Below are 16,079 nucleotides of genomic sequence, written 5' to 3' on the forward strand. Positions count from 1 at the left end.
CTGCTTTATTTATTCCTGTGCATAGAAATGTCTCACTTTTGTTTGTCCTCCTGTGATTGTGCATCAGGGATATGCCCTCCTCCTTCAAAGGGTCTGTCGGTAAAGTTGTGTTCTTGCTGGAAGCCACGTTGAGCAGATCAATGAGGATTAACAAGAGAGATTCAACTAAGATCAACTTTGTGTCAAACGTAGACTGGAACAGTGTCCCTGGGCTAATGGTAGGTACAAACCTCAGTGTGGGTTCTGAAATCGGGTCCTAACACCTGCCTGGAAATGTACTGAGCAACCTGCTTTAAATCCACATCAGTATTTGCATCCAGCATACTGAGCCTTTAAAAAAACAGGTTTTGAAATTCAAATATATTGTTTTAGCAGCGAAATTCTTTGGCTACATACTGAAACTGATACGGTTGACATAATTTTATGAAGTGAGCAATTATTTTGTGTTGTATTCATTAATCTCGTTTTCTTTCAGACACCACAGCATGAGTCTAAGGAAAAGAAAAGCATTCTTTTCAGCTCAGGAACTGTAGCCATGGATGTGAACATTGAAAAAACTGGTTTCGTCCAAGGTGTGAGCCCTCACAGTGATATTGATATTGTTCTAATACTGAGACTTGTTTTGACACTTCGGCTTTGTTTTGCAGGAGAAGGATTAAAGGTTGTGGCCTTCATTCAGAACAATTCATCTCGTGAGATCAAACCCAAGTACTGTGTGTACAGAAAGCACAGCTTCTTTGCAAGAGGGAAGAGAAGACTGGATACTAAAAACCTCTTTAAAGAGGTGGGCGACCCCATCCCTCCATCTTCTAATCAAAACGTCACAAGGGTCATCACCATTCCCCATGATTTGGAGCCCTCCATCCTCAACTGCAGCATCCTCAAAGTGGAGTACAGACTCAGGGTAAGCAGCTTCACAACCAGGACAGTGACTGAGATGTGTGTGAGTGCATTATGCATTGTGTGTCCTGAAAAGTCCATCCATCCATCCATTATCTATACACCGCTTAATCCTCACGAGGGTCGCCGGGGGGCTGGAGCCTACGTCCTGAAAAGTGCTTATTGAAAATAGCAGAAATTGTCATCAATGAATAAACATTTTAAGTCAAGGTAGTTTTTGTGTTGTACAGGGCCAGTCAGCACGACTGAGCAACAGAGGCCACATGAGCTTTGAAGATTAGTTGGTCATCAATCATGACACCCAAGTTTCTGGCAGATTTTGTGGGTTTGAGTTGGGTTGAATTGAGAACGATGTTAATTTCTTGTTGTAGAGAGGGATTGGCCGGGATGACAAGGAGCTCAGTCTTAGAGAGGTTGAGTTGAAGGTGGCGGGTTTTCATCCATGCTGAGATGTCTGCAAGGCATGATGAGATCCGGGCAGAGACCGTGTGGTCGTCATGGGGGAATGACAGGAAGAGCTGGGTATCATCAGCATAGCAATGGTATGAGAGACGATTGGGTGTGAATTATTGCACCAAGTGAGGTTGTTGAGTTCGGACACTTCTCCCCTCCAAGATACTCTGAAGTGTCTTCCTGTGAGGTAGGACATAAACCAGCGGGAGGCAGATCCTGAGATGCCAAGCTCAATGAGTGTGGTGTGGTGGTTAACAACTGACAGATCTAACAGCAATAGAGCTGAAGCAGAATGCAGTGATTGTGTTAGAGATACACATGTGGACAAAACTGTTGGAATTTTTATTTATTATTACTTTGTCGGATTCAGGTTATTTCTATGACCATTGTGGGTTTTTCTTTCATTAACCGAGGGGTACCAACAATTTTGTCCACGCGTGTAGGAGTGCAGTCTCAGTAGAGTGACCCTGTTTAAAACCAGACAGATACGGGTCATACGGGTTGTTGTCACAGAGGAAAGTAGAAACTTGGTTGAAGACAATTCGCTCAAGTATTTTAGACAGGAAGAGCAGGAGTGAAACTGATCTTTAGTTTTCAACCTGGGCTAGGTCGAGTGTAGGTTTTTTGAGTATTTGAGTGACTCGAGCTTGCTTAAATGCAGCAGGGAACACACCCGTAGCAAGTGAGGAGTTGATGATGTGTGTTACTGCAGGATCAAGTGTGGATTAAGAGAGAGGAGAATCTGTTATGAGGAGGCATGGAAGCCAAGTTTCGACAGAAAATCAAGTCAAGCTTGATATCTGCTTTGTGTGTGGGAGGGGTAGAGACCTGCTTCAGGTCGAAAGATGCCTTAAGTGACAGAAAGTCATTTCCTTGGGCTTTGTTTGTGTGGATATTCATATCTCACATGGAAACAAGTGGTGTGTTATAGTCCTGAATGGCCGAGAGTAGCATGTCCAGTTCAACTACAAAGTTACCCAGCGGACACCCTGGAGGACAATATTTGACAACAACATATAGCTCAACAGGTGCAGTGACACTGATTGCATGGTATTCAAATGAAGAGTTGTTGCTTGGCAGAGAGAGCTTAGTGAACTTCCATTATTTGGAAGTGAGGACTCCTGTACCACCACCATCCAACACTTCGGGGTGTGTGGGAGAAGATGGAGGCAGCAGAGAGTCGAGTGGGTATGGCAGTGTTTTCTGGACAGATCCAGGTTTCAGTCAGGGCTCGTATCTGAGTATCTGAAGAATTAACCAATGCTTGGATTAGTTCTGTTTTGTTTACAGCAGACTGACAATTCCATAGGCCAAGGTTGAAAGACAAACCGGTAATGGAGGCTTTTGTGAGAGAGCGGAAGTTTGCAGGGTTGTACTTTCTGTAGCAAGTCCGTTTTTTTCCAAAAGTTTTGGATAACAGGTACTACACTTGTAGCACATGTTGGGTGAGGCAGGCTACAAGTGCAGATAATAGGAAAAGTAGGAAAAGACTAACCAGTTGGCATCCTTGCTCATTGGACTCACACAGGCAGACTTGCAGGTCTTTACCCAATACGGTCTTCACACAATGAGGGCTGACACAAAGGTTGACGCTTCCCCTGATGCTACAGCATAGCACCTGTTTAAATACCAGGAAGTCCTATGGCTGAACCCTAGCTTCAGTCTCTCTTTCAGCGGCTTTTAGTGAAAGTCCCGCCCCTTTCAGATTTTCAGCCAGGTAACAATAAATGCAACGGCCCACCTATTGAAACACAGAAAGTGAAACCGGGAAGTGCTCTGCTCCAACAAAGTCGGTAAGCTACCTGACAACAAGTCCTAGTCAAACTCAAAACCAAAGCTCCAAAAACACTTACCACCAACTATCTCCAATGTTCTAGATCTCAGCTATTTCATGTGTTGATTCACTAACGTCTTGGTACAACAACAACTGAAAAACACTCCAGATATGCAACTGCCAGTTTTTCTAGAGATAACATACAATTCACCAATGTAATGAAATGGTTTTTTTCCCCAGGTCTACCTCGATGTCAAATATGCTTCAGACCCAGAGCTCAAATTTCCCATCATCATCCTACCAGCCTATCAGCGCTCCACTGCTGCAGCGCCACCTGCTGCGGCTGGCTTTGGATTTGAACCATTTGGAAACCCAAATCCTCCAGTCTGGGGCACTGTAGCACCACAACCACCAACAGAACCACAACCCTCAGATCCTCCTCCTCCCTATGGAGCATATGGAATGTACCCTCCTATGAAGGATTTTGGTAATACATTTTAGTGAAGTGACTGAAACGACACTTTATATCCTTTTGTTTTATACTAAATGACTTACGCTGATAGCATCAATATTTTAACAGCAGCAAAAGTTGACTGTGAATAACCAGAGAAAATGTTCAACATCACTTTCTTATTTGATAAACATTGCAGGTTTCACTGATGTATTGTTGTAAGCTGAATGTATTTTTTAAAAGGGTGTTAAAAACAGTAGGTGGTCATTATTAGCAAATGTTGTATATATATATATATATGTTTTTTTTTTTGGAATTATATTTAACAGTAACAAAGTTGATACTCTGTTTTGTCTTTTATTTGTAGTAATGATTACAAAAAAACAATATAAAAACAAAGGAAGACATGAAATATTTTGGATATGAACCACATGCTATTAAACAGCTAATGCTTGGTTGAAATGACTACATGCCCTTTAATTTGCATAAGTTGACAGGGAGCACAAAATATTGAAAATAACATTTTGGAAAAATTCTGCAGCATTGTGGAACTCCAGAAATATTACAGGTGACCTAACAGCAACTATGGGCAGTTTTCACTATTTTTACCAGCATCCCCAAAAATAATCTATAAATGAATACTGTTCACAGTTGTGGATTACCCAGAGTAACGGTGCCATTGTGTCAGCAGAATCAAATGGCCCACACCACCATCAGCTCATCATCATTAAGTTTTGCAGAAGCCTGATAACGATCCTGATCATTTGAATCAGGTGTGTTGGAAGAGGGAAAACATCTAAAACATGCAGGATTGTGGCCCTCAAGGACCAGGATTGCCCACCCCTGGGTTAAGTTCACTCATTGGAACCCCAGCGTCAAAGTGTCGGTGAATGCAGCCAGTCAGTTGTGTGGCTCACTCATAAACATCTCAGACAGGGCAAAAGACACATTTGCCTCTTTAGTTGATGGAGACGCACACAGATCTCACAGCATAACTGGAGCTTAAGTTGAGTTTTTGTTTTTTTTGTTACCTTCAGCTGTTTAATGGAGTCTTTCCTCTGAGTTCATTAAATAGCTCCCTGTAGCATCAAACAGCAGCAGGATCCACTAAATGTCTCTAAAACATACACACAACACAGCATTAACGTCATTGTCCACTAAAACGCTGATGTCCAAGGTTCAGTGATTGCAACTCAGGTGTCCAAGTGCAAGTGAAAGCAGCATTGATGTCCGCGTGTAGAGCAATGTTCAGCTGGCTGTGCGTCCTCACCATAAACATCCGGGAGAGCACATGATACTTGTGATCTTATTTGAAGCTGGCGCACACACAGACCTGAAAACATTCACAGGAGGTGAAGTTTAATTTGTGGCATGGAGTAGAAGTTTTTACTCTGAATTTGTCAAATACTTGCAGCATCACACAGCAGCAGGACCCGTATGTGCATCTCCAAAGCAGGAAAGTTGTGCGTATTTACGCACAGAACACAGCGACAACTTCAGACTTACTTACAATTATGAATTATCCCTAACATGGAGACAAGATCAAATATGATTTAAGGGGGACTGACACTCTAGTTTTCTTCAGACGGGTCACTTGTCATACAGTTAAACATCATCAGCTACAGTTAAGTCATGAGTTACCCAGCTGGAGCTTCATCACAGCTTTATCCGTTTTTACTGTAAACGTCTGACCGGTTCACTAAAGTCGAGGTATTTATCTGTTATAACAGGGGTTTGGAAACGTTATCGAGACAAAAAGACAGAGAGACGCGAGTTCGAGGCATCTGAGCATGATTTGATAGGAATAACTGAAGAAGGCGGTGATAGGAGGAGGCAGTTTAGTCGCGGAAGTCAAAGGTGATGGGGACTTCTCTGTTTTATAAATTTCATTCGCATTTCCTCGATGTTTTTCTCTCTACGCTGCGCATCATGTTGTCCACTGTGAAAAAGCTGGAAGTCACCTATAACCCCATCAATGACAGGAACACCTTTAGCTGTGGAGACTCCATTTGTGGCCAAGTCACGCTGGAAGTGGCCAGAGTCTGTCGGATAAAGTCTCTGTCCGTTAAATTCAAAGGAAAAGCAGAAGTTCGAATGAGCGAGTCATACGGTGACCTTGATGTAGTGTTCTACTCCAAAGACAAATACTTCAGCTTTAAACATTACTTCATTGGAGGCGATAATCATCAGGGTAAGTCTGCTTTTCATCCTTTTCTGCTTGCAAGAAGATCGTAGGTTTAAATGGAAAATGAGATTATTTTCAAACAATAAAACTGCACATTTAAAATAAATAAATAAATAAATAAATAGTGTGCATAGTTAGTTGAGGTGGGGGGGATGAGGGGGAGGGTTCAGAATAATATAAACTTTTGGGGGTGAAAAGTTTTGAATATGTTTTGGTTTTGAATTGATTCCATGATTTCTTTTTTTTTTTTTTTTACTTCAGTTGTTTATTTGTTCTATGCTTTTATTTTAGAGTACAATGAGACATTAAACTGCATACATTTCAACAAAAAAATTGAAAAATTGGGGTGTTCTAAAACTTTTGACCAGTCGTGTATGTCTCAATGTTTTTTCTTTCCTTTGTATTTTCTCTTTACCAACACATTCACAATTAGTTTTCTTCTTTTTTTAGACAACAATGTTGTTGCCCCAGGAACCCATGTCTACCCGTTCACTATTCCGATCCCTGTCCAGTAAGAAATGTTGTTTTTTTAAAATTGATCCATAATTAGAGCAGACAGACAGCATAAGCCTGTGAATATATTGTGTATTTTGCGACTACAGTCACAGAAAAGGAGGTAGCCTTTTGGAATTATCTGCATTTATGCATTGGTTTGTCTTAAAATATGGTCAGATTTTCACTCCTTAACAAATCAAACACAAATGATTGAACACTCTTTCATTCACAGAGTTGGCTGGAAAAAGTAAAACAAAACTTCTGCATGAACAAAAGCTAATTTGAGTCAGGAGTTGGCGATCCTGGAATCATACATATGGCATACCAACATCATCACAGCAGTGAGCTAGATTGGAGGGAGCTTCATGTATTGGTGCTGCTGTTATTTAGTTTATTCATGTACTTCACGACATTTTTCAGGATCATGTCAGAGTTTTGCATTTTGCTGTGGGAACACACTTAACTGTCCACCAGCTGAAGCTCAATGGAGTGATGCAGCAGGACAATAACTGTAAATAGTGAAGTAAATCTCCAACAGAATGATGAAATACAGAGACGGTGGAATCCAAGGGTGTGCTTGTTTTCCCAACCAGCACTGGGAATGTATAATGGATGTGTTCAAAAACCACACAAAATGTAAAGATTGTTTGCATTGTATTAGTTTATGAACGTTGTGTTTGCCTTCATTTGTGACTCAGATAACTATAAGATTATATTTTATGATGAATTAATGCAGGAAACCAGGTAATTTCAAAGGGCTCCCAGGCTTTTTGTTGTCATGAAGGGATTCTATGACATCATTTAGAAAAGTTGAAAAGCTGCTTTATTTATTCCTGTGCATAGAAATGTCTCACTTTTGTTTGTCCTCCTGTGATTGTGCATCAGGGATATGCCCTCCTCCTTCAAAGGGTCTCACGGTAAAATTGTGTTCTTGCTGGAAGCCACGTTGAGCAGATTTATGAGGATGAACAAGAAAGATTCAAAGAAGATCAACTTTGTGTCAAACGTAGACTGGAACAGTGTCCCTGGGCTAATGGTAGGTACTGGCACATGTCTCCATTCCTGTCATTCCAAAAGAGAAAAACTTCAGAGTGGGTTCTGAAATCGGGTCCTAACACCTGCCTGGAAATGTACTGAGCAACCTGCTTTAAATCCACATCAGTACTTGCATCCAGCATACTGAGCCTTTAAAAAAACAGGTTTTGAAATTCAAATATATTGTTTTAGCAGCGAAACTCTTTGGCTACATAATGAAACTGATGCGGTTGACATAATCTCGTTTTCTTTCAGACACCACAGCATGAGTCTAAGGAAAAGAAAGGCATTCTTTGCAGCTCAGGAACTGTAGCCATCGATGTGAATATTGAAAAACTTGGTTTCGTCCAAGGTGTGAGCCCTCACAGTGATATTGATATTGTTCTAATACTGAGGCTTTGTTTTGACACTTCGGCTTTGTTTTGCAGGAGAAGAATTGAAGGTTGTGGCCTTCATTCAGAACAATTCATCTCGTGCGATCAAACCCAAGTACTATTTGTACACAAAGCACAGCTTCTTTGCAAGAGGACATAGAAAACTGGAGACTAAAGAAGTCTTGAAAGCGGTGGGCGACCCCATCCCTGCATCTTCTCATCAAAACGTCACAAGGGTCATCACCATTCCCCATGATTTGGAGCTCTCCATCCTCAACTGCAGGATCATCAAAGTGGAGTACATACTCAGGGTAAGCAGCTTCACAACCAGGACAGCGACTGAGATGTGTGTGAGTGCATTATGCATTGTGTGTCCTGAAAAGTGCTTATTGACAATAGTGGAAATTGTTATCAATAAATAAACATTTCAAGTTAAGCTAGATTTTCCTAGCGTCCCCAAAATACAAATTGATCTCAAAGAGCTTTGCAATGTCTGCAGCATACAAAACCTGCCATTGCTTAGCTACTCAATATGGAAAAGAAGAAATATACCAACACTTCAACCCTATACAAAGATTACAGTGTCTATATAAAGTGCTCACCCCACTGACAGTTTGAAAGAACCATTTCATTGCTTTCCATGCAAGAAAGAGACTTGTAAGGGAGGCCACCAAGACACCCATGACTCCTCTAAAGGAGTTACAAGCTTCAGTAGCTGGACTGCATATAACAATTGATGCCTTGTCTTCACCAGTTGATGGGAGAGAGCAAAGAGAAAGTCATTGCTGAATAACACTCACATTAAATCCCAAGTGGAGTTTGCCAGAAGACATGTGGAAGACACTGAAGTCAACTGGAAGAAAGGTCTTTGGTCTGATGATGCCAGGATTGAACTTCTTGCCATCAGGCTAGATGCTGTGTTTGGTGGATGCCAAACATTGCACATCATCACAAGCAGACCATCCCTACCGTGAAGGATGGTGGTGAATACTAGCTGGTAACTCCTTCAAACAAAGTCCTAGGTGTCTTAGAGGCCTCCCTCATTGGTCTATATCTTACATGGTCCTTCAGTTTTTGAGGATGGCTTGCTCTTGGTAGATTTAGCCACATGACATATGCTTTCAATTTCTTAATGATGGATTTAACTGTACTCTGTGGGATATTCAGTGAAATTGTCATGTATCTATCCCCTGTTGTATGGTTTTCAATAACNGGATTTTGGTAATAAATTTTAGTGACGGGACTGAAAAGACATTTTTTAAAGAACATTTTTCCAAAATCCTCCAGTTTGTTTTCTTTTGTTTTATACTTGATGACATAAGAGTAGATTTGGCTGAAAGCATCAAAAATTTTACCTCAGTCGGATGGCTGTGTAATTGTTGTTGTTGGATTCATTGTTGTTCCACTAAATGTATTCTTAAAAACATCTTACCTACAACAGTAGGTAATTATAATTACTAAAAGTCTGTCACATTTTCAAATCGTTGGTTACCAGCAGTTCATTACTGTGATTATTGTACATACATGTAGCAAAAAGCCTCTGCTCGGGTCTTGTCTTTTATTTAATGGCAATGATTAAAAAAAAAAAAAAAAAAAAAAAAGTCACAACAAAAACAAAGGAAAAGCAATTAAAATAAATGATTAACTTATCATACATTGAAAGTTTTGGAAATGAACCACATTAACCCACTTTTGCTGCACCAAAATCAAATTTGCCCCAATGAAATCATCAGACCAGAGGATGAATTAGAGGTACAGTGTAATGTGGACGTGCAGGTAGTTTTATTTTGTACGATTTGAGATCTCATTCACATGAGCTTATGCTGCCCCCTACAGTTTGAATAAATGCATTGCCATTTTTTGAGCTCAAAAAATTCAAAGCAACATATTGGAAAAATTCTGCAGCATTGTGTGATTCTAACAGACGCCACGGGCAGTTTACAGTGTTTTTAACAGCATTCACAGAAGTTGTTTCTGAATTAATACTGTTTACAGTTTAATCAGTTCACCTCCACTGACCTACCAGAAGACAATCTTTGCTGTCTTGGGAGTTGGTGAAGCTGTTGTTGTCATGTAAGTATTATTTCCCAACTTTGTATTTTCCAGGTTTCATGGGTGTAGAAACAGTGGGGGGTGTGGCTATCTGTAACACGGCCACTTTGCTGAGACAAAATTTAATTTCCACCCTTTTTATTAAAATTTCAAATTATCGAAAAAAACCTGCACCAGAGTAGCTCAGAGTTCTGTATTTGAAAACACACACACACACACACACACACACACACACACACTCTAAACTCTAAACGTCTCAGCCACAAGCAATGCACACAGTGTTCTGCTGTTGGCTTCAAGAGTGAACAAAAGAGTCTTTATGCATCCCCAGCATGTGAGAAACCAAAGATCCAGTGGATTACTTTTTTCTGATGGCAGCGTCTACTTACCTACTGACCCACCAACCGATATGGATTGCTTTCATTGCTCCTCTTTCAACTTTGCTGTTCACTGGTTCTACTGTCAACCTTAGAAATCATCCATATGTCTACTGTTAGCATTCTGGTCTGTGAGCCCTGAGCTCACAAGACAAGGGCTCCCTTTCCTCACAAATCTCAAATTATTCTCTCATTTTATCGCCTTATTTAGTTGTCCACTTTTCTTTTTGTAAATGTTACTTTTTGTAAGTGTATCATTAAGAGTAAATTCATTTTAAAAAGCTAGAAACATAAACAATGAACAGTCAGGCCTTCTTTAATGGGATATGAAAACACGTTTTACAGACACTAAAATACAATACTTTATAGTAAGACATTTAAACCTAATATTATTTAAACGCTGTTGACATAAAGCAAAAGTAAAAATGCAGGACGTTATGGTTGTTTTTTCAAGGGGAGATCACTCAGCAAACTGCACCTACCTGCTCTTCACTGCTCTTTGCCTCCGGAAACTTTTAACTGTCACATACCTTAATTCAGGTGTAGTTTTCTTTGGCCTAAATAAACATACACTAAATATACAACAGATTAAGGTTTGATTGACACTACTGGAGAACATTTCAGGTGACACGAAGAGAAATACAGCATGTGATAACCAAACCCTGAATGAAAGACTGGTATTACTCTCCTCCCACTGACGTGACTGTCAAGCAAGTATGCTGGTTTATTGATTTAATCTCTAGTTTTTCCATTATCTGTTAAGTCATAGTGGCTTTGCGGAGCTGAAAGGGTTGTCTAGTTGAGTGGGTGTCACCACTGAGCACAAATATACAAGGAAAACAGGTTCAGCATGATTTACATATTTCAGCTCACGTATAAACCGTGTCGAGCAGGTGCGCAGCACTCACAGGGCTTGAGTTTCACCTTGGTTTATACGTGAGATTTTGACGCTCCGCTTTCTTTGCTTTCTTTCTGTGCTGAAAATGACCATCACAAATTTCTCAATTGAATATGACGCCATCAACAGCAGAAACACCTTCACAAATGGAGATACCATCAATGGAAGAATCATTGTGGAGGCTTCGAAAGAGACTGCAGTCCAAGCTCTTGTTTTTATAGCAAAAGGAAAGGCTCGGGTTAGCTGGCATGAACACCACGGGCAACATGACCATCGCTTTTACTGGTCAGATGAGAAATATTACGAGGTCAAGCAGCATATCTTGAGAGAATCAAGACAAGATGGTAACGTATTAAACTATTTGGCATATATGTGATATGCATTATGTGATGCCATTGTCTAATTTAGTGGCCTTTTAATAATACGGTATTGTATGCTGTTTAAAAATGTGCTTCAGACTTAACACAAGTATTTTTTTTCCAGGCACTGAAGTCATTGGAAAAGGAAGACATGTATTTCCTTTTTCCTTCACAATTCCTGACAGGTGCCTACTCTTGACTTAATCATTACTTTAGATTCATACTTTACTCCTTTCCAGGTTATTTGCGTTTTCTGTTGTTGCTCTTCACAGGAAAATGCCATCGACTTTTAAACACGTCACTGGCAAAATTGTTCATAAGCTGAGGGCAGAGCTTAAACAGTCAATGAAGATAACAAAGAAAACCAAAACCCACTTCACATTTGTGTCCAAAGCAGACATGGAATTCCCTGGAATTATGGTAAGAACTCATTCATCTTGAAAAATGCGATTATTTAATCATGTAATTAATACTGTCGGCAAAAGAGACCAAGCTCTTACCACATTCATATACCATGGGATTTGCTTTTCAGGATCCTCAATATGGCTGCAAGGACAAAAATGTCAAAGCCTTCGGCTCCGGAAACGTATCACTGGATGTCCGTACGAAGCAGATGGGATACAGACAAGGTAAGTGTCTTAGGTAGGGTGCAGTACTGAAAATCCTTCATCTGGCCTTTATTATTTATTTTGGAAAGAAGACACTGGATGTAGTTGTGTTAGTTTTGTTGAGCGAAGAATGTTTAGTGACATATTTCAACCCGGAAATGTTTGTGAGGCACTTTACTCCTCCCTTCTTTGTTACCGAGACTGTATGAAGACAAAAACAACAACAGTGAAAGGAATCCAGCGAGTGGATCGAGCTGTTCCTGTTCTAACAAGACCATTCTCTGGAATTGGTCACTAGTCACAACCAAGTAGAAGAGATCTGAATTTCTTGTTGCTGAGGAAGCTAATGATAATATGTCATTCCTGCACCACTTAATAACATTGGTTAGTCTTTGGGATGTGCTGTAAATCGTTATAGGACGATGACACTCTGAACTACAGCCATTCTCCCTGCAGCTGTAGGAAACACTCTCTAGTTTCTGCCATCGAGGCCTTGAATAGATTCCGAAGGGAAATGGGGGCAACCAGCAGGATGCTGAGAGTGATGCCAGTGAAACCATGGTGTGACCCATAATGATGGAACCTCCCTGTGTAGATGCATAATTTTTGTTTTTGCTGCAGCGCAATAAGTTATGGAAGGAACACACTGATATCCTTACATAACTGGGACAAACCAATCAGCAACAAAGTCTTAATCCCATCAACAACCAAGAGGAGAAGATAAAAATCTTGTAAATAAATGTGTATAACTGTATTTTTTTTCATAATTTTGCCAGAGTAGAGATAGAGATGAAAAAGATAGTAATTGCTAACATCATTCCTGTTTGTGGAATGTGTTGATTTAGGTTTCTGTCACTCATCTGCTCAACTGGAGAGGTGGTGAGGCTGCACTAGTCCTGTTTTTCAAATGTTTCAAATTACATTTTAAAAGGTTTTCACTGATTTTAAAGGTATGCTTACTGGCATTTTTTACCTTTTTTAGACTCAACTTTATTGTCATTCTAACCACGTGATATGATAGAACGCAACCCAGTTTCACAGGTCTTGGTTTGTTGCGTGAGGAGTAAAAAAATAAATAAAATTAAGATAATAAAATAAAAACCTATGTACAATATTGCACAATGTACAATAGCAGCAACGACTTTAAGGTGGTCAGCGCAGCAATGATGAGGAAAGTCCAGAGCGCAGTGTCCTTCCAGAGGGTATCGGGGTGAACAGTTCATGTGCAGGGTGGGTGGGGTCATGGAGGATGCCATTAGGGTTAACAAAGTGGAATCAGACAGGAAATGCAGCAACGCTCTGGTCAGTCTGGTTTACCGCTCCGCCATTGGGTTACCACAGTTTCAGCACATTTTAGAAGATCTACACATCCTCAGCTGCTCTACGGATTTATTCTCTGTATGTTAAGTCTTTGTGTATTGGTGACTAGCTTTCTCCAATTTTACAGGCGATCGTATCGAAGTCATCGCTGAAATCATCAACAACTCCAGTCGTTCAGTGAAGCCCAAGTTCATACTGTACGAGAAGTTGAGTTTCTTTGCCCAGGGTCGAAGGAAACTCCGCACACATGAGATGGTGAAGGAGAAGGCTGAGGCTGTTGCGGCGTCCTCCGGCAAGACAACTGTGACCAAGCTGATCACCATCCCCCCAGAACTACTCCCCTCCATCTTAAACTGCGCCATCATCAAGCTGGAATACAGGCTGAAGGTAAACTGCACTACACTATGGTCAAGACCACAGGAGTACATCCAACATTTCCTTATCAGAGCAATTCTTTTGTTCATATGCTTGATTACTGCTTTGATTGAAGCTAATATTTCCTAATTTGAGGTGTCTTTTGTTGTACTGTTACTCACTTTTACTTACTTAGAAAATGAGGTTTCATTTTTCTGTTGCTTGTGACATAAAAGTTTAACACTGACATGAACAAATTGTCTCCTGGGAAATTCTTAGCTTCTACTTCCTCATTTCAGTGATTTTAAAAACAGGTACTCAAAGTCTAGAAAGAGAACACTTTCCACAGGGGACCTCTAGTGACAAAACAAAGGAATAAGAAACATAAGAAAGCCCAACTGACTTCATGAAAAAAACAACTTTCCATATAAAAGTAGGAAAATTGACATTTATGATGAAATAAAAACTAAACACCAATATTTTTTTTTTCACAGATTCAACTGGATATCAAATATGCCACAGACCCAACGATCAAACTCCCTATAGTCATCCTACCTAATGTTCCAGCTGTAAAACAACCACCTGCTGGTGCTTCTTCATTTGGTTTTGAAGCTTTTGGAAACCCAAACCAACCAATGTGGAACACCGCACCCCAATATGCACTACCCACAGCTATGGATCCCCCTCCTCCCTATGGAGCGTATGCAGGGTACGCAGGGTACCCCTCCCTCCCTTCTGACAAATATACAAATGCTCTGTAAATACCTGCCTTAAAACAACATGCCATCATTACAGAATCAGTCTATGATACTGTCAGACTCAAGGTGGACAGTTTTGTACAGCTTCTCAATCAGAATCAGAGGTTTCATCCTTTTCACTCCACACATTCCTCTTCCTTCTCAAAGCCTGCGTTATCCACAATGCAATTCAATCATCAACATCATGTTTGGAGATTTATGAGTGCAATTTTGTGGCCAATAAATCTGTGGCCACTATTTCTTTGTTGCTCCACACTTCCCGGTCCAGATGACATAACTTGACAAGTATCAGATGTCCTGCAGCTCCCTCTGGAGCCACAAAGAGGTTCATACAGCTTTTATCCCACATGTGAAGTAGCACTGTCCAATAACTGTAAACTTTAATGTGTGATATCAGTGATTTATTCCTTCAGTTTACAATATTGTATGAATGTAGCATGCCTAAAAAACTGTACATGAAATATATTGTAGTATACTAGCTCCATGTAACAATTTAATAATTGTCTCAGTTTAATTTTTAATTGTTCATGTTTTGATTGTTGCTTCAGATTTGCTTGTTAAAGAAATCCTAAGGTTATTGTAAATAAAGTCAGTTACTTAAAGCTGATGTTGACTTTTTCATCAGTTAATAAGCTTAGAATAATTTACCATAAGTGTGCTCAGTAGGAACATTCTGGGACTTACTGTAGGTTTACTGTAACATTTCCTCATCACACACACACACACACATATACTGAGCTTGAGCAACTTGCCAGCAAAGTAAAATGAAACTACATTTGCCTTAAGGTTCTTCCAGTGCCAACACATTCAAAGCCAGGACACTGTACACAGCCCTCAACATAGTATTGTTTTATTAACGCCTGTATTCAAAGCAGGTCAAGATGGAAGGATGCAGTTTGCATTTCACAGACGCACACACACACATATACATATATGAAGCCCACGTGCAGATTTTGTTTGGAAGTGAAAGGGCCATCTTATGTTTTAAGGCCTCACCCAAGCAGCATCAGGCCTGCAACGGTAAAACAGAACTGAACTGAAGGTAATTTGGTAATGAAAAGGAAAAGGTTACAAATTGAACTGCACTCTAATAAGGGGATATTGAAATTGAATGTGAAACCCACTGTTTTATTTATTGTGTGTATTGTTTTCTTTTTACTAAAAATCCACATTTTGCATTTATATTAACTGGGTTTGTGTTGTATGTTATTTCTCTGTATTTAAGAAAAGAGGTTACAGTGAGATGAGTAAGTTCCTCAGCTAAATTTAAATTTTTATTAGTGGGATTTATAAGGAGTGAATTTATCATTTTCCTACTAAGTGGAGGCACCGTCAATCATAATTTACATCAACGTTTTAGGATCATTGTTTCTGTTGTATCTCCTGTTTGCCAAGGTCTACTTACTAGGTAGTAAACGTACCCACGGCCCCACCCATAGTGCTACCACCACATTAACGAAAGTGTTAATACCTTAGCTACATGGGATTGGTGTTGCTGGGTTGTACCACTAATGAGTAAGTGTGTCACAGGTCTCTAAAATGCAAACTGCATCCCTCCATCTTGACCTGCTTTGAATACAGGCGTTAATAAAACAATACTATGTTGAGGGCTGTGTACAGTGTCCATGGCTGTGAATGTGTTGGCACTGGAAGAACCTTAAGGCAAATGTAATTTCATTTTACTTT

At 40.1% G+C, this 16,079-nt stretch overlaps 2 protein-coding genes and 1 long non-coding RNA gene across 9 annotated transcripts in view; 2 read left to right on the forward strand and 1 right to left on the reverse strand.

Moving 5' to 3' along the window:
- LOC103371743 (uncharacterized) overlaps positions 1 to 3,482 on the reverse strand; it is a 3,636-nt gene extending 154 nt beyond the window's left edge. Inside the window, exon 1 of the long non-coding RNA XR_520956.1 lies at positions 3,433 to 3,482. This is a non-coding gene — a long non-coding RNA (uncharacterized LOC103371743). The remainder of the gene's footprint in view (positions 1 to 3,432) is intronic.
- The window catches only part of LOC103371744 (arrestin domain-containing protein 3-like), a 25,544-nt gene extending 17,300 nt beyond the window's left edge, over positions 1 to 8,244 (forward strand). For 2 of the 7 annotated variants that reach the window (XM_008301168.1, XM_008301167.1), the window contains exons 4-8: positions 68 to 218; positions 476 to 572; positions 648 to 904; positions 3,368 to 3,614; positions 4,388 to 4,602. In XM_008301168.1, coding sequence (XP_008299390.1) covers positions 68 to 218; positions 476 to 572; positions 648 to 904; positions 3,368 to 3,614; positions 4,388 to 4,584 — 949 coding nt within the window. In that variant the 3' untranslated portion in view covers positions 4,585 to 4,602. The other 5 variants (XM_008301169.1, XM_008301173.1, XM_008301171.1 and 2 more) reach the window with 5 other exon arrangements.
- Positions 8,245 to 10,980: 2,736 nt separating this feature from the next.
- Positions 10,981 to 15,000, forward strand: LOC103371745 (arrestin domain-containing protein 3-like). Its single transcript, XM_008301174.1, has 6 exons — positions 10,981 to 11,338; positions 11,478 to 11,538; positions 11,626 to 11,773; positions 11,886 to 11,982; positions 13,409 to 13,668; positions 14,130 to 15,000. Exons 1-6 carry the CDS (start codon positions 11,080 to 11,082, stop codon positions 14,394 to 14,396), a joined length of 1,092 nt encoding a protein of 363 aa, XP_008299396.1. The 5' UTR covers positions 10,981 to 11,079; the 3' UTR covers positions 14,397 to 15,000.
- The last annotated feature ends 1,079 nt before the right edge of the window (positions 15,001 to 16,079 follow it).

Source organism: Stegastes partitus, unplaced genomic scaffold (assembly GCF_000690725.1).
Source record: "Stegastes partitus isolate 25-593 unplaced genomic scaffold, Stegastes_partitus-1.0.2 Scaffold1638, whole genome shotgun sequence".
Lineage (NCBI taxonomy): Eukaryota > Metazoa > Chordata > Actinopteri > Pomacentridae > Stegastes > Stegastes partitus.

Excerpts from the sequence above, each read along its gene's own strand:
- LOC103371745 (XM_008301174.1), top strand. The coding sequence starts at position 11,080 with ATGACCATCACAAATTTCTCAATTGAATATGACGCCATCAACAGCAGA. Across the intron at positions 11,539-11,625 it reads TCCTTCACAATTCCTGACAG|GAAAATGCCATCGACTTTTA; the intron begins GTGCCTACTCTT and ends TGCTCTTCACAG. Across the intron at positions 13,669-14,129 it reads AGCTGGAATACAGGCTGAAG|ATTCAACTGGATATCAAATA; the intron begins GTAAACTGCACT and ends TTTTTTTCACAG.